Source organism: Genypterus blacodes, unplaced genomic scaffold (assembly GCF_046128005.1).
Source record: "Genypterus blacodes isolate CSIRO-AG114 ecotype Tasmania unplaced genomic scaffold, CSIRO-AGI_Gbla_v1 ptg000037l_1, whole genome shotgun sequence".
Classification (NCBI taxonomy): Eukaryota; Metazoa; Chordata; class Actinopteri; order Ophidiiformes; family Ophidiidae; genus Genypterus; species Genypterus blacodes.
Window position 1 is genome coordinate 1,892,633 of NW_027466850.1, and position 19,229 is coordinate 1,911,861.

The 19,229-nt window shown below is 41.2% G+C and overlaps 1 protein-coding gene across 1 annotated transcript in view; it reads left to right on the forward strand.

The window, feature by feature from the left end:
* The window catches only part of grm7 (glutamate metabotropic receptor 7), a 155,437-nt gene extending 147,379 nt beyond the window's left edge, over nt 1-8,058 (forward strand). Inside the window, exons 9-10 of the mRNA XM_076147087.1 lie at nt 2,184-2,430; nt 6,230-8,058. Coding sequence (XP_076003202.1) covers nt 2,184-2,430; nt 6,230-6,279 — 297 coding nt within the window. The 3' untranslated portion in view covers nt 6,280-8,058. The remainder of the gene's footprint in view (nt 1-2,183; nt 2,431-6,229) is intronic.
* The last annotated feature ends 11,171 nt before the right edge of the window (nt 8,059-19,229 follow it).

Below are 19,229 nucleotides of genomic sequence, written 5' to 3' on the forward strand. Positions count from 1 at the left end.
AAATTATAAATATCATCCTTCATGTCAACCCAGACAACATCACATTTTCATCTCTTTAGATTGATTTTGGCGTCCATCTTGACTTTAAATGAACTCCACACGGTCTCTGAATCGTCTTGACTGTGATGGTCCTGATCTCAGCTCTGGTGTCAGCAGGCATAAACCATGATGCATATAGAGTATGATCATGAAATAGGATTTCAGCCACGGCTGCCAGTGCATATGTAACAGATGCCATTCACAGTGGGCTTGGATTATAATTTCCCAAAAGAACTCCGTCTGCCAGTATGGGAGCTGTCCAAGCTAACAAATGAGCAAAACCAAAACCTTTACACAAGAGATCATTTACATACCCAGCTAACCACAATCTTCTTAGAATTGAAAAGTGTGTCCAAGGTTTGAAAGTCATTTAGATGGACTGATGCACATATTCATAAATAGCTTCAGATTGATTTAGTTTAGATCGCATGTCTCTTCTTTGAATTTTTCTGTTTTCTTTATGTTGCGATCTGATAAATTATTAAAAATGTGCTCCTGCTCTGATTTACATATTCTAAGGTTGAACTGTCCTAAGGCTAATGTGTCTCCTCATCTACATCTCCCCTACCTGCTTGGATGGAGTGTGGGGGATGAATTTACCTGGTCAACATAATGAGATACAGAGGATGACAGATCCCTACTCTTAGTCTGTGTTTGCGATAAATATCAGACCTGAGTTGCTCAGAGAAAACTGCATCTGGATTCACAAAGACACTTTATTCACTTCAACTTGCCTGTTGTCCAGCTTTGGGCTTAATCTGGGATCTCACATAACCCTCACTGTTCAAGCAAAGAAACAGGATTAGTCTTTTTTCCTCCCGTACAGATCAGAGATGGAGCAGTCCTGCTGTGTCAGGCTTCATTCTGCTGTCAGGACAGAAGGAGAAGGAGTCTGGATTAGGCTCTCTGCTCGCCAGTGCTTTTGTCTTTTTCTGTCTTTTTCCTGCACCTTCCTGCTCACTGGCTCTCCCTTGATTACTGGGTTATCCCAAAGAGGATGGGACTCTCTTTCTGTAACAGGGCTGTATGCATTCCCTTCTTCATATAAATACCTAAATTCACACAGCCGACTCCATTAGAAGAGTTTTGAAATATGGATGTGTGTTTAGCCGTAGTCACACCTGTTGATATGCCGTCTCCAAAGGAAATGAATTTAAATCCTTCAATCAGTGAATGTGGATTGAAAATCCCCATTTTATTTTTCCATTTACCATAAAATCTACAGCCATCAAGGGAAACAAAACATGTGATCATTTCTTGCACTTTGTTCACGTATCAGTCAAATCCCTGCTGCTTTCTTAATTGCCACATTCTCCCTCTCCCTCATCTCTCTTTCTCTCTCTCCCCCTGTTCATCTCACCCCCTCTCTCTCCCTCCCTCCATCTCTCCCTCTCTCTCAGCCTCTTGTGAGTCTGCCTGGGACTTCTCACTGTAAATGGCATACATCAGAGTGTGACAGCAGGGCCATAACACATAAAGACAGTGGGGCTGAACTCCATGAAACTCACTCTGGGAAGCCCATTACAGCGCGGCCAAGCCTCTTTATGCATTCATCCAGGGCATTATTAGGCTGCTATTGGGTTCAGAAGGCCATGGCTTCAGATATACACAGCACATAAAACATTAATGCCTTGCCCCAGCTGCCTGCTATTGTTCTTTGTGGTAGGTGAGGGTTGAGAACACACAGAATAATAAAAAACAATCTTTCACTGGCTCATAAAAAGTGTCAGGAGTTTGGTGGTCTAACAAATTTCTGTCAGGCATCGTTACATGTCATGTTTCCTCCTCTAGTTCAGTGTTCCTTTGGTGGACCCAGCAGATATAATCAAGGTGCTCTCTGGTGTTTTCGCAAACAATTCAGTTTGATTTATGACATTCAGTAACTATCTAACACTTTTCAGTTTCTCCCCAAACATGTTGTGAAACCTGCCTTGTTTACCTACAAGGTCTTCTTCCTCCGGCCTGAACTTTATTGGTGCATTGCTACCTTTTGCCCTACACTTCTGTTCTGTTCATATGTTGTCACCATTTTCCTTTCAAATACACAGTCAGTCCCACGACCATCCTCTTCACACAGCCGTATGTTTAAAATCAGCCCTTCCTCCTCCTCTAACCGCCCTTTGCTCTATGTTTCTCATCCCCAGTTGTACATCCAGACGACCACACTGACCATCTCCATGAATCTGAGTGCGTCAGTGGCCCTGGGGATGCTCTATATGCCCAAGGTCTACGTCATTATCTTCCACCCAGAGCTCAACGTACAGAAGAGGAAACGCTCCTTCAAGGCCGTGGTCACAGCTGCAACCATGTCGTCTCGACTCTCCCACAAGGCCAGCGACCGGCCCAACGGAGAGGCCAAGACGGAGCTGTGTGAAAACGTCGACCCCAACAGTAAGTCCTCCAGAAATGTAGAAAATCTGTCCAACCTCATTCTAGTCAAACTACGATGATGATTTTCATTATTTGAAACAGAAATGACACAAACAGAGCTTAATAGATATTTAGGATTTTTCTTTCTGCTTTCCCTCTATATTACATACTGCATGCTGCAATAAATGAACTCTAAAACTGGTAGTGAATGCAATTGAAATGTAATAAAGCATGGTATTATTTTACTCATTGGACCATATTTATCTTATTTCTTGGACTGATTAAATGTTAATATGGCCGTTTGCAAGTATGATGCCTGAATGAATGTGGTATTATCCATATTTTCACTGCATGATTCTTGGTACCTGGGCTGATTTTTCCATTTCTTACGTGCACATTATGTTGTCGCAATTGCTTTAATTGCAACATATCCTACTCATTGTGTTTGACGCAAGGGAGCGTTGAGCCATAATAGGATGTTGCGAATGTAAAATGTACAAAATTCCCCGTTTCAGTCATTTGAAACAGTGAAAACACACTCTGTGTTTCATCCTGCATATGTCATCCATCGGAGGATATTCACGTGCGTTACATGCATCATTTCACTGAGCACATCGATTTGCCCACATGTGCTGTTCATCCGTGCATGCCTGCTGGCTGGACCGACGTCCCATATCACCAAAATACTGACGGTAACAGAAGCCCTCTTGCAGCAGATGTTTTAGATCATTATTGGAATTAATAATTCAGTGCTATCTCTGTCAGTTGACACATTAAAACAGTCTTGTCCTGGAAAAATATACAGTACTTAGTATTAGTATTAATTAATGATAAATGAATCCTCTAGAAGCAAGATGATCAAGAAAGAGTGTCATTAATGTGTATCTTCTTCTTTTTAATTAAATTCATTCTGACTTACTTGATATCTTTGAAAACAATGTGCTTTTGACAATAAATGAAAGTGAACTTCTCTAAGTTTTAGCAATGCAAAGAGTGAGTTTACTATGGTAGACATAGTAAAGTTGGAATATGGAAGATGGAGGGGTTTGAGAGGATTTCTGAACAGCCTGTCAGATCTTTGACCTCGTTTATTTCAGCATTACATCACTACTGACTTGAAAGCAGCATCACATACACGATGGCATGAAACATCCAGCATGAGGCAGTGATCTAATTGTTTAGCCACTTATACAGTATGTAGCATTGAGATGCTCGGCCATGTTGTCCATGCTGAACCCTCTCGTTCAAACATTTCTTGCATGCAAAGACATTGATGCTCCATAGAAAATCTCAATCGTCCTGCCGAAATCCTCCCAGATGTAAAAAAAAAAAAAAGTGTCCATATGAAAAATAACCTGACAGTGATCGCATTACCATCACACAGCACGACTCCCTTTGGGGCTCTCAGGGGCAACTCACCAAATAATGTTTTTCTCCCCCTGACAGGCTAATTTCATAATTTATCAGAGGTAAGAGCAAATTAATCTTCTACTTCTGCTTCTGTGTCCTGACCTTGATCCATTTTCCAGTGGTTTGGATGGTGAGAGAGAGAGAGAGAGAGAGAGAGGGCGGGGGCGAGAAATGAGGGGAATACATTTTTGTCAGAGTGAGAAGGGAGAATGTGGAGAGAATGCTAAGTGTACTTCCACTGCTCTTTATCGCCATTGTTCAATTGACTCATAACTTTTACATGAGGAGGGTGAAGAGAGCCGAATATGACAATCTATTTGAATGGCAGATTTACTGTCTTCCTGCAGTGCTTCATGCATCAGGCTGCTAGAAATAGATTTGACCCCAGGTGGTAGATACCAGGCTTTACTCCTGTACTCCTCGGGGCATAAAAAACTCCATATGGCATCCTGGAGAAATTAATCATTCGCAATTCGTCAACACTCAAGAGTGAGAGGAGAAGAGAGAGAATGAAATGGCGAGAGAGAGAGTAAGGGAGAGAGAGAGAGAGAGAGAGAAAAACCCCCCTGAGAAATTCCGCCGAGGCTCCCGATAATCACGGCTCATCAATCAGTCGGGTTTGTTTCTGCAGGGTGTGTGTGGGTCCGGGAGGCTCCTGGTGTTTTATCAACATCGCAGGGAGCTTGGACCTCAGCCTGTAATGATATTCCCCAGCCATTTTGCAGCAGAGGAGACAGCTAGTGTAGCCGTGTTTCAGACTCCACCTCAGTCACGACTCCCAGAAGGCCTCTAGAGCCACCTGTTGGATTGGGCCTACGTTGCCATCCAGTCACAGAGCTCCTTCTCTCCGTGTGGTTCTATCATCTCCTCCACACATTGGGTTTTATGGAGGGGGTTTCTCCCCTTCCATTTTGAAATCCTCTCTTTACAATTTAGCTCTCTCTGCATCTCCCATCTTTTTGCCCGTCTATCCTCACGAGCTGTCACTCTCTTCTCTCCCGTCCCTCCACTCTCCTGCTTTCTTTCACGACACTGTAATAGCCCTCAGTCACTTTAACTGGCCCATCTCTCTTTCTGCACTCATGGCTCTCTCTCCTTCACCTTTCTCTCTGCTGCTTACAGATGATTCCACTCTCAAAAGGTCTATCAGAGTCACTCCAAATGCCGATTCTATATACAACAATGTCTTCTATATATTTCCTCAAACTCATATAACCCTGGCTGCTCTCAAAAAGGATTTCTACAAGCAGTGCTTCCATATCTCACCTCTCTTCTTAGCACTACTCCAGGTGTTTGCAAAAATGAAAGAATTCAGTTGATCCTTTCTTCTCAGCCGTTCTTAAATATCCAAACCTCTTTATCTCTCAACCTCAGTCGTGTTTTGAGGAAACACTGTGAAAATTCACAACCAAATCAATCCCAGAATGCACCTGAAATTCAACATTCCCTCTTCCTTTGGAGGGTTACGAAATGAAGGAATCATAGAGGTGCTTATGCATATGCAGTAGAGCCCACTATGTATGTATGTAGGAGAATACATGTCCTCACGTACTCACACAAACTGACGTAATTAGTCTCAATCTTGTGGAATGCAAACCCCAAGGCTGCTCCTAATGACTGTAGATAAATGCGGCTGCCACAAATCTTCAAGGTATTATTAATGTCAATCCACAAAGTCTGGCTGCTTGGCATTATAGTGCACATAAATGTATAACAGACAGTTGGCCCTGTCAGACCCAAAATTGACTGCTTCCTTTATGAAAAAGACACCATTACGACAAAGTCAGGGAGGTTCCGGACACTTTCATCCCTTAATATGCATAATATGTCATTTTCTCTTTTATCTTTTGGGTGTGATTGATGATGCCGTTTTGGCTTGAAGTCATTTGTCACTGGATGAACACAAAGGCCAAATGGTAGCCAATGTAGTGAGAAGGAAGAGTATAGCTGCAAGGGGAAGATAGGAAGGTGGACTAAATAACAGCACAGATGACGTCGTCTGGTTGAGCCCTTAACCTTCAAGGCAGCACTAACCTGCATCCTCTGATCATGACGTTCACTAGAAGGGCCATTCCAACAAAATGTATTTCATTTTGATTTCTTTGGAAGCAGATATTTTCACAAAAATCCTCAGTATTTTCTCTTACTTCCTTTTGTTTGCTATGGTTGCATTCTCTCTCTGTTGAGCTGTGCACTTTCAGAATTTGGAAACATCACAGAATTAATTTTTAGGGTTTGTTGTGAGCTCCGCTGGTACACTGTCCTTATTCATGAGAGTTCATAATTCAACCCAATTTTCCTCTATCATAAGCTCTTATTTTGCCTCTTAATCGTTAACATTAACCTTCAACTAAAATCATCAACATCCAAAAGGACAGAAGCTAATTTTATGCATTTTTTCACCCTTTAGGTCCGGCAGCTAAGAAGAAATACGTGAGCTACAATGACCTTGATATCTAATGGCATTCCTCCATCACAAACAGAGACAGGAAATAATAATGCAGAAGAGACTAAGAGTTGAAGATGTCTTGTCCCCTACCACATGGCTTTAGAACCAGAAAGGGGAGAAGGAAAAAAAGCAGCCTGATTCTTTTATGTTGTCCCACGTGCTTCACTGCACACCACATACTTTCAGATGCGTGTCGCAGTATCAGCCTGCTAAAGCAAAGGCTCATGGGACCTTTCTTTGAACAGAGATTCCGTCATACAGACAAGAAGAGACCAAGGAGAAACAAAAAATGTGGGTTATTGTGTTGCTGGAATCCAAACAAGACCAATTCCTTTGAAAATAAAAAGTAAAAAACAAGAATCATTTAATCGTGAGATGGTGATGCTGATATTGAAACTAAGAACAAAATGAGTGTTGCGTACATCAGTAGACATCTCAAGGTTGTAGGGTTGTCTTGTGAATTGTAGGCCGTGCTGACGGGGCTCATCCTCGCTCCAAGTCTGGCGCCTCACTCTGCTGTTGATGTCATATAAAGCGGCCGTCTCTGCATCTCACCGATGAGCACGGCGAGGTGTGTGTGACCTTTCTATGAGGCTCGCCTCTCGTCTCTTTATGTACTTCAAAATTGCAAGTTTTGCAACCTTCCTGTCAACCTGTGTGTAGTATTTTATGGCTTATATGTTGGCCTACTTTGGTTGTTTGTTTGGTTGTTTTTTTGGTTGTTTTTTTAAGAAAACAATGATTATGACGTTGATGATAGAATATTTCGTTCTTGCTTCTTGGATGCACATTTTTTTTATTAAAGCCATATTCTTCTCTTTGGGATCTCTAAGGCTTTGCTTATGCAACCAACTGGAATCTGATTTTCTCATTGAAGTGTTGCTTGGCACAAATCTGGAATGCCTAAATACTGGCCTGGAGGATGAGTGCCAACAGTAGACCATGTTGCCTGATGAAGTCACAGTGATGTGGAAGTTATTTGAGGGGGACCTTATGTTTGTCACTGGTAAAGTTCATCAACAAACTTATCTTTTCAACACGCCAGCTATGACGAGTTTAATAACACAACAATGTGTTTAAAATCAGATTCTTAAGTTGGATGTGTGCACAAAGCCAAAAAACAGGCGTGTTTTAAAGGCCCTTTTGTTTGAACTGTTGTTTGTGGTACCACGATGAAAGCATTCCCCATTCCAACATGTGTGTTTTCTTCCCACATACACATAGACATACACGACTTCTACAGTATTTTGTAGGTGTATGACCCCTAACTGTGTCGTAGCCAACTTAAAGAGAACCCTCGTCCAGGCTTCACCAGGTCTGTGTTGAATAACTGGTGATTTCATGGACGACTGATACAACAAACAGTGTTGATGTCGAGGTTGTCAATGCATGCCTGATATGTTTGATGTTGAAACTGAATCTGAAAAAAAATAATGATAATGAAATCCTCACAACACAGTTGATTCCACCTGTCTGCTCTGAATTGTACTGTATGATCTTGTTTTTCTTTGGTTCTCTTCATTTACCTTTATGTGCCAGTTGAATTCCTCTGATATTTTCTCACATGGCAGCATATGGCTTTGATTGGTCTTGGAGTTTCTTATTGCCCCGGCAACTAAGGGAAAAAAGATAAATATATATTTAAAAGCAAAACACTAAAAAATGAAGCATGTATGTTTTCTACTGTTTGTACTCGGTATATTCATGTTGCCCTTGCTGCTTATGTGCCAATGTTGTGGGAGAGATTTACCTTTGGCCACTCATGCAACTATTCTGTGGTGTTGTCTAAGAATGTATCAACATGAAATAAAAATGTTTGGTTATTTTTTTTATATATTCCCTGAAGACAAGCGGTTTGGTACTTGTGTCTTATTTTAGAATGTTTTTTTTTCTTCCCCACTTAATCACCTTGACAGAATTGTATTTGTTTAATTTGTTGTAATACACAAATTACCACCAGAAAGAGACACAGAGAATATATGTGATCTTTATTTGTATGGAATATCATCGGTTGCCTGGAAACACTTCTCCAATGTCTGGAATGGTATCTTTTTATTCAATTTAGATTTAACAAGGTTGTTTTAATATTGTAAAAGGCATACACTTTTAACGGCTGAAAATGCTTTTTTAAATTTTCCAATACATGGGCAATATTCTGAAAACAAGCCAGTTTTTCTCAGGAACTGTACGGGTTCACCGCAGCATTGTACTGCACAGATAAGTCTGCAGCGTCTGCTTCTTATCTGGCTCTTCCACTGTAGTAAAAATCGTTATCTCCCACATTGAGATCAGTTGTAATCTCATGAGTAGAATAAATGTGGACTGCACAGTAGAGGTCTATAAAATGAGTGTATCAGTCTCGCCTCTCCATGTGCACTGCCACTGGCAACATGCCGGGCACAGTGGTCTAGAGGACTGCATAGCAAGAAAGTGCAAATCATGTCCAATGGCATCCACTGAGAAACGCTACCTCTGAAAACTGCCCCTGGATTACAGGAATTCATCAATCCCTCTCCAAGTTTGACCTTGGTGCTGATATGTTGCTTGTCCGCCACCCAATGAGGTCTTGAAACTCACTAATGTACTCAGCAGTGTGTAGAATAACGCATGTGGAGGAGGGAGGGACATCTGTTTTGATCCTTTCTAACCATGTGTGCTCTTTTCTCGCATACACAGGCCACAAAGGTTAATAAAGCAAATTAATCTGTTCATAAAAACCATAGCATCACCATCATGCCACAGTGTTCTTTCTTAGAAAGAATTCATGGATCTTATGATGTTTAGATTATGATGTTTACTATTGCTAATGCAGTAGACCAAGATAAGGGACAGAAACACAGAAACATCAGGCGGTGCTTGTGTGGTGATGTGTGAGCGTGGATACACACACATCAGCTTGAATCCTCCCAATGACAACCCTTCAAAACTCCAGTAGGTGAAGACTGAATGTTTGGAACTTACTGGTGGGTGGAGGTACACTATGTGCAAGTGAGCACTTTTTTATTATTAAGTTTTATACCTGTTTCTCTTGACTTTGGCCTGTCTGACCCCCCTGCCAGAATCTGATCCATCAAGAAACAAGGTGACAGCAGACTTCTTTTTAATCCAGTAGAATTGTTTCATAATGAATAAGATGCCAGGGCAGTGTTTTCTCCTGAAGCGTATAATTTGCTGCTTTGAGGAAGGAGTTTGGAATACAGACTGAAGAGGTTGATTAAAAAGTTTCTGAGACCAGACAATCATTCAATCATTCTGAACAAAGGCTACAACATACTTGTAGCCTTCTGAGATGGTATGAAGTGCTTAGTATTAACATCTCTCCGTATTGACTACACCAAGAGCAGAGTTTATACATTCTGAGGCTGAGAAATATATTTTAAGTACAAGTCAGGAAAATCTCTACAAACACTGAACAATTCATTTTTGTCAGGGCGATTGCCTTTATGGCTTAGAAACCTAATTTACAGTAAATCATATTCAGTCTCTAATCAATTACTTCCAGGACTGACGTCTGTAAGTTCACTGTTATTCATGGAAATCTGTTCAGGCAGATTTAAGACAGTCCTCTGACAACACTAAAAACAAACTTGGTAAGGTGTCAAAATAACAAAAAATGTGACTATTAGGTTTTTAGTCCATCCTGGAAATTCAATACTTTTTACAATTCTATACCTTCATTTGATTGTTTGTTGATTCTTCTGCCTACCCAACTTACTTCCACAAAACCTGTCCAACATTTGTTGTCCAAACCAAACCCAAAATCTATTTTTCTATTAATACTAGGGCACAAAGAGCTGCTTATTTCACTGCAGTGACCACTACAATGCTTCCTAAGCATGGTTCCCATCTGTGAGACTATCAGTCCTATTAGCACAACTGGCATCACAGCCTTTCTCCCAGAAACTGTAATTGGTTCGCCCGCGACTAATATAATTGGACACTGAAGGTTAGTTATGTGGATCCACTCATAGCTCCCCCACCCAAAACTGCTGTTATCTTCCGCACAGCGAGGGGCTCAGAGACTGAAGAGGAGGAGGAGGAGGAGGAGGAGGAGGACAATCCTGCTGTGTCATTATTTTCAGGTGGGAAAGGGAGTGGGCGCGAGAATCACAAAGAAAAAGTGACAGCAACTGGATCGTGAGGCAGTAATGAGTAGACAGAAATGTCAAACTTTGGTTGAGACAAAGAAAGGAATGCTTCATGGTAGTTTAGTGTCTGAACTTAATCTTCATGCTGAGAGCCGATTGGCTGTAAGGAACAAGCCATAACTTTAGACGTGTGTTCGTGACATTCTGAAGAGCTGTTTTGTACTGGGCAGCAGGTGTGACTCAACCAGAATTTAATTGCCAGTCATGCTCGTGCCCAAATCTTATTGCCTTCATGTTACTCTGCCTTAAGGCTGGTAAGTGAGATATTTTTCTTTTTGTATTCACAGTCCAAATTGTGTTATTCTCCTATTTGCCTGATGATTGATACAGCTTTTTATTTTTGTCAATAGTACTACTCAATCGATACTTGTCAAGTGTTGAAATTCATTTCCAAAGGAAGAATGGAAAGGCTGCAGAGAGAGACGCTCTGCCACACGGCACACAGGCAGAGAGTGAGACAGATACAGAAGAAGAGAAAACGTGAACTTCCACACTGCAAAAACGGGAATTCAGGAAAGTCTCAAGAGTTTGTTTGAAGATTGTGAAGTTGTCATTTTCATTCCTTATTACTGTGTAACTCGAATTTCTTTGGCTGATAGTACGGGTAGAGTTTTTAGTTGTGAGATGTTTTGGTTGGTGTTTAATTACGGTGTGTGTCTAATACTAGCTACAGGTTATATCCTGAGGGTTTGGATTCTAATGCTTGTATGCACATTTCTTTTTTAATAACTCGCTGCTACTGGGACTACAGGTGAATATTAGCCTGTTATGCTAACTCTGCACATTTACACCGCCCCTGCATTCATTCCTGCAATGTTTGTTAAGATTAAAGGTTTTTGTGTAGTTATACTTATTCAAGTAGAATCTCGCAGAAACATTCAAATTAGACTTAAGGGTTCCAATAATGTTCCCAGAAGGTTTTTATGTAATGTTCCCCAGTTTTCCCACATGGCTTACAAAACTTCACTTCCTTTGAAACTAAAGTTTGTTTTGTGGTCACCAGTCTCCAATTAACTTTAAGTTACAGAGTCCTGACGTTGTTCTTGTGAGTTTCTGTCGAGAATTTTTCGCATGGTAGCTGAACCCAGTGCTGTTATTGATTGGTGTAATATTAGAAGTCACACACACACACACACACACACACACACACATGTCTGGTAAAAAACTGCACCCTCTGCATTAGTCAGCAATGAGAGGAGCCCACTCATTCAATGACTCTGTCCTGCAAACTCATTCTACACACTGTAGTGTCAGAGACTGATGGGCTTAGATCTCATGGCAAGAAACAATATGCAACACGCTGGTGGTGGATGGGAGGAACGCAGCTGTGTGGGCACAGAGTTGTGGTCTCCCTTCTCCATTGCCTTGAGGTACTGCTTATGTGGCAAATTACAACCCCCTGCTTCATCCTATCCCTCTCACTGGCTGACAGGTTCCCTCTCTCTCAACACACACACACACACACACACTCGCCTGCTTTCTCTCAGCATTCATCTAACGTATCCACACTCCCTCTCCTTTTCTCGGCTTCGCTCTCCGTCTTTCACAGCAGATATTCTGCACTTCTATGGCTGGATTATCTCCCTTTGCCGACAAAAAAGAGGCACAGTAATGACAAATATTTCAATATACCAATGTCTACTTTGAGATAAGCCCAACCTCCTGGCAAGGCAATTAAAATGTGTGAATGAAAATGAATGGTTTATCTTGACAAGTCATCAGAGGGGTTTGAAAACTGACAGAGACACGAAAGTGAAAGGCGACATCATGACCGTTGTAGAAAACAAAACCAGTGAGTTTGACACTGTGACAATAGATGCTCTACTGTGGATGATTTGGCTCCTCACAATCAGCACCTTGCACTTGATGAGGTCCTGTCTGCTATCTGCTGAGAGATAGCAGGTGTCAATGGAAACCAATTTAAGGTGTCCAGAACAAAGCATATTATTAACCCTGTCTGCCAAAGAATTGTACCTTTGTGTTTTTCTCCTTTTTGAGGAGGCGGTTTACAGATGACGGAGAGAGAGAGAGACACAATTATCTCTTTCAAATAGCATTCACAACCAAAATATTCAATAATTCTCTAAGAGTCTCTAAGAGTTTTAACCCGAAAGTAGATGAAACTTTTGAATGAATTAACAAGGACTTGTGGAAAATGCAGCAGAGTAATTAGTTCACAAAGCTTTTACAAATGCCTTAGGCTAGTTGAACCAGACTGCTAATCTTAAGGCCCTGAGCTGGCAGCCCAATTGTTTTCCCATTTAAGTGAAAGTCCCGGGGATGTGATTGAACAGTCACTGTGACTTGACACCAAAATTTCAAAACTTCTTTTCGGTTTTGTAGGATTATGGCTTGAATATAGAGTTTTAGTTCAAACTACATAACCATAACCTTAACCCTTATATTTAAAACCTATGAAGTGTCAGTATTCTTGACTATTGGGTTAATTCTACTGTATTGGCTGTTATGAGAAATGACGCAGTGAATATTTAAGAAGTAAGTGTAATTAAGTGGGAAAAGAGTGAGCTTATTCTGGCTGCCTGCTGGCCCGCAGAGGTGAGGGGACTGAGGCTTATCTGCCTGCACAGCCACTGCTGGAGCACAGCGGCTTACGTGCTGGCATCCGCTTCACAAACAGACTATAGGTGTGAGACACATACTTAATAGAAGTTTATGTTCCTTCATTTTGAATATGCATTATATGTATTAATTGTGTGTCAAAGGAAGAGGAGGGGGATTTGACAGCTGAATATTCATTTTCTTGTTGAGCTTATTAGTGTTAATGACTTACAGGTGCATTGTGAGCGCCTGAAAATGTCAGACCACCTGCTACTCAGCTGCTCCACTTGTGCCATATTGTCTCCTATCAACACAATTATTCAGTGTCAGCAAACGGAAGAAATCTGGTGATCGCTTTGGGACAAAGAGACAAATCATATCATTATGTTCTGGCAATAGAGACCTGCATTTCTTTGTCCCTTTAGTTGTGACCTTTGTAGAAATGGGAATCTATCCACAGTGAGTAGAATAGTGAGAGCGTTACACCAAATTCCTGATTGGTGGAAAATTAAGGATCTGGTCAAAGGTCTGCAATAAAGCCGCTGTGCAACATGAACACTGGGAAGATGAAGAAGAACGTGTAGTTATTACTGTTTCAAGAATGATCTGCTTCCCTTTGGAGGACTCACTTGTTTTACTACACTCATACTGCAGCTCTGGTTCAAGTTTATGTTAGCGTCGTTCATAATCCATCAAGACGCTTGTGCGCCTTTTCCTCTGCTCTTTGTAAACAAATGTGGAAAATGAGTTACTGTGGGTATTCCAATATAATACTGATCTAATCTGTGTGTAAATGTGGTAATTCAATATCAGACAAGAGATCATAGCACAGCATGAAATCTGGATTTTTGGCCACTTGGTGTCCTAGAGTGCTTTCATTTCAAAGCCCAGACTGAGGATGAGTTATGGATGTAATCTTCACAGGGGTTCAGATTGTCATTGATGCATAATTTGGGCACTGAACACTGGAGTGCATAAACACAATAGATAGATAGAGTGCTGTGGCAGTGTGTGTTGTCCCATTGAAAACACAAAGATTGGGAAGAGGTAGTGATGGGAGGCCTACAAATAAGAGTCCCTAGGGCCCTTCAAACCTCTTTTGTTCTCTTGGCTACAGTTTGGCTAATGTAGTTTAGTAGGCCAGACATTAGACATTCAAATGACTAAAGCAACAGACTCCCCAAATGCATGAATGAACAAGAAGCAAAATGTTTAAAGGCCCTTCCATATCACAGATTTTACTTAGAAACAAACATGCTGTGACTGAAACAAGCATAACTGGTTGAATGTGTCATTACAGTCACTTCCACTGTCTCCAAACACCTGCAAATCAAACCCAAGCAGAAAACCAAACACACAAGTTTCATTCCAACCTTGACACTCTTTTTTGTTATGAACATTGATCTTGACAGATTATCCCCCTATGCCATATCCAGAAAACCAATACTACACGTGCCTTATCAAACACTTTAAATCCTACTACAAAACCACAGCATCAGCCAACCCCTTTCATCCCAAACCCTCCATTCTTTGGATATCGACAGATACTCTCGGCGAGGTGCATCCAACACATAGGCAGCCTCGGCCCCCTCATCTATTCTCCTATCCTAACCGTGCACACATCATCTGTTTTGGGCTCCTGGGTGATATATCACAGTGGCGGGGCAGAGAAAAGCTCTTTAAGTTGCATAAACACAATGTCGCCCGAGCACCCACTGGCTGTTGTTGATGGATGGCGACCGCACAAAGAAAGAGAGGGAGTTTCTTCCAAGAGGCGATGATGAAGCAAGACCAAATGACTGTCACCGTCATCCACCTTTAACTAGAAAAGCCACTCTGGCAACCGCTAATGCAGAACGCTGTTGGCATGAGCTGGCAGGAGATGAGCTATAAAGCGGTTTCAATTAGGTGTACGAGGAGGGGAATGTGACACTGCAACAATTCCCCAGTCTGTTGCTGCAAACTACAATGCTTAAATAATGTATGTGTGTTACAGCTTCTGTCTGTCCTACCCAGAGCACACATGCCCATGGCGCTGCCTATACTGGGCCAGATTTAATGCAGCCCGCTTGGCAGATAGCCCCCAAGACAATATTTCCAGAGTCAAGTAGCCATTCAGTGCACATACTCGTGTAAACATTCATAGGTCAGTAACTATGTACCTCGTTTTTTTCTCCTTCACTTTCCAGAGGTTTTTATCATCGAAGGAACTGCAGTTTCCATGACAACACACGCCCAGTGTGATATGGTATGTGGTTTTGTAGCACATGAGATTCTGGCAATATGTCTCCCAAGGAAATTAGAGCGTAGAAATTCAAAAAGGACCTGATTATGAAGTTAATAGGAGTGCACAGTCATAGATTGTGAGTATGGTGGGTATGATATATGGAGGGAGGAGTTCTAGAATGCTGATGCATTGATAAAAATCATTCAAATATATATTCAAAAACATTATTGCATTAATCTTCATAGTGCTCTCTATAATACATGTACATTTCCTATTCACACATTTTCCTTAGCTTTTGACTCAAAAACACAGTTACTTACTTTGCCGTCTTTGTTGTATTCATTGATGAATAACTGTAAGCGTCTGTCTTTTTCTGTTTGGGTCGCAGCTTTGTAGGTTTTATGTTGACATGACATCATATTCTTCTTCTGTTGTACTTTATGAGCCTGACATAGATTTTCCCACCGACTTGGATAAGAATCAGACAGAATATTCTACATCAAGACTGTGACCCACATCTTGTCTTTTGTTCCTACACAGCACAGAGGTTTATCTTCTAGATATCCCGTCACTTAGTTTGTCTTAACCATCCTCTCACCTTTGCTCAGCCGACACATCGAGCCGAACCCCAATGGTCTGTACCAGACTGATGACTGCACCTTCAAAGACATGCTGGAGCTCACCTCAGTACAGCACAGTTCAAGCAGATGGCCCAGAGCCCCATGTGGAGGAGGACAGGAGTTCAGATTTGACCTCCGCTAAGAGATAAGATGGAATTTTAATATTTCATTAATATGTTTAATATTCTGTGTATAGAAAGGGAATGGAACATCACCCAGAGCATGAAGAGGATGAAAGCAGCACTAGTATCCCAACATCAATATTGTTGCTCAGTAACAGAGACGTTTGTTTAACTTTGGCAGCACAATACGTAAGCTTTACTCTCTTGGGTGATCAACTTGGTCTCTAACTCCCACATAAAGTTAGATGCTGTTTTACATCCTCCCCTTGTCCTCCTTTATATTCACTTTGTTTGACTTTGTTGCCCCATATAAACTTACTTGTGGTCCTACTTCAAAAACATCCTGGACCCTGATCCAATTTTCTGCCAACTTTAGCTCTGATACTCAAATCTGATAAAGGCAAATAGGGAAAAAGCTCAAACATTTTTGATCGGAAAAGGTTTTGAGATAAGAGTATTTCAGCAATCCAGCATAGCGTAACTCAAACAAGAAAAGGGCAAGTTCTACTTCTCTCACCAGCCATTGCAAAGTGAAAATGGTGGAAATTTGCAAATTTGCATGTGTAATACCGTTGCCTGTGCTGGAAGAGCTGCTCTGCATGCTGATCAGAGTGGGAAAGCTGCTTTACATTGAGAGCGGTTCCTTACATTTGTACTGAATATGCATTTATGTAGTTTAAACTGGCCAGTAGTGTAATGCAGTAAACATGCTCAACACACCACGTCAGTGAAAACGTCAGTAAAGTTCTGAAAGGAAACATCTGCAGTTCACATTTATGTTTGTAAAACTGAAGCACATTGTAATTTTCATATTGTAGTATTGCTGCCGTTACTCTGTACTTCTGGCACTGCTGATGAAGGATATAAAACTTTCAGTTACTGTCAAATGTGTGTTGTTCACAATGTTTGGTTCTTTGTGAGAGAAAAATGTATAGGATGCTTGCTTGAGATGGATCTGTGTATTTAAGTTTAGGACACTTAAATGGCAGATGGTGAGCTCCTTTAGAATCTCAAATAGACATATAAGATTATTTATACATCCTTTGTTTTCCTTCTTTATCGTGCTTGTCTTCTGTTCCAACTGAGCCGACTGAAAAATATTTGCCTGTGTTTGTTTGTAAGCTTATAAAGTGGGTTTGACAGACATTCCATGATCCCACTGGGAGCGCCATCTCTGTTCCCAGCAATGTGTAAGTGACAGACTGACTCTACTTACCTCAGCAAGAACTCAAATGTGTCACTGTTCCCAATAAATCTTAGTCCGCTGGGCAAAAAAGCAACCTGAAGCTTGTCAATCCCGTGAATCTAAACACTGCTGATAGCCTTCAGAACATGAGACAAAGTAGTGGCACGGACATGATCAGCGCTGCAAATTCTCCTAATTTACTGTTAATGGAGCTTCTTCCTCGTGTTGCTTTGCATTCAGTCACTTTGTGCAAGAGTATTTCTCCTTCATGTGATAGTTAGTAGTTTTTGTATGATGGCACAGACAGATCCTGCTCAACTTCTCTCTGACTCATAAAGTTATGATTTTGTCATCTTTGAATGAAAGACAATTTTTGTTTTGGTTGACAAAGGAGAAAAAATTCCAGTCATTGAATCCCGGGTCAGGATCGTTATCTTCTATTGAGAGCTGCAAGGTTTAAGTGTTTTTCACTGGAGTTGTCATGCAGACTATGAAACATATGCGTGTTTTGAAAGCAGTCATACTGTCAGAAAATGCTATGAATGAAGGGAGAGATGCTAGGTACTGAGATGAGACATTTTAATTGAGCATTCTTTGTCAGCCTGCTGTGCTATCATTGAGAGATGAAAGAGTGAAGTGTTTTATTAGGCCATTAGGTTGTATTTATGATTCCAGGACTGTGCTGCTCAGTGTCATTGCCTTTCAGGAATGACTATGTGAATGTGGCAGCATTAAATCAAAAGTGATACACTTCATTTTTATTCCCCAAGCTCATTGAATGTGCATAGAAGTTAGTCGGTAGTGTGGTGCTGATACTTCAAACAGTGCATCAAGGAGAAAGCACATATGAATCTTGCAGTGCATTCAGAAGTCAGAGTATGCACAGTGGTTTTCATTTATACAGGTTTCCACAATACTTGGTTATGCTATGGCTGCATCATAAACTGATTAATCACAGAGAGGCCTAAGATGTCATTTGTACTGATCACTACCAAGTATTCAACTGTACTATGTGGAACAAGTACAAATGAAAACATTGCCCAGATTTATCATTAAAATTTACCACCTGAGCATAACAGGTCTTCATTTTTGCAGTTACAGTTTTCTATGAATCCTCATCACACAGGCAAGTAAGGTAATGAGCATAGTAAAGGCAAACGCTTAAAATGGCTGGTCTATCAACGAGGTAACATGGTCACATGACACATTTTCTCTGAACAGTGTATTCAATCTGGCATTGTAGTTTATTGCCTGTGGGAGGTATTTTCAGGAACTTCATCCTTACCGGTCCTTTAGAGAGGCAAGTCCCAGTAGCATGTGTCTAGTTTTCAAAGTGCTGTGAAGTGATGTTGGCTCCTGTAATGTGTTGGGACATTGATTCTGTTGGTCTCGTCTCATCCACTCAACAGGGAGGCAGACAATCTTCTGCCGCACACAGCACAGCCCGTTTCCATTCCATCAGGTTTGTGTGTGTATTTCTGAGTTGTGCGGTTTCCAATGTTTGTGTTATTATGTCTCTTTCAGTGTGTCTTGGTTTGCCCGTGTGTATTCGTGTGTCTTTGTAATGTACCAAAGTGTGTGCCGTTGTTGGTTTTGTGTGCGTGTGTGTGTGTGTTTGTGTGTGTGTGTGTGCGTGTGCGTGTGTGTTCTCAACGCACCAGCCGTAACAGAATAGGGCTGCTAAACCTCAGGTGTCAAGGACAGATGTAACGCCACTGTGGCTGCGACTTCAATCATAAATCAGACACAAGGGGACGTTATTTGTTTCTTTTCTCTGCTGTTCTTTCTTGTCTTCTTTTCATTTTCCTGTTCAGTCATGGAATAAACCTTTTCTTTGTCTCTTACCCTCTGCCTCTCAATATTTCATAGTTTGCGTTCTCCCTTTTTACACATTTGATTACCCTCTGTCATTTGTTGCATTCTTTCTCCATTCCTTCAGCATGCTTTCATTCCTTTGTTCCTTCGTTCTTTCTTTCTACAATTCTGTCCTTCAACCCTTGCCTCATTTTTCCTTTGTTCCTTTATTTCCACCCCTGCGTCTTGTGCCCAGCCATCCATCCAAACAACCATCTGTACACCTCTCCGCCACAGGTTCCCGA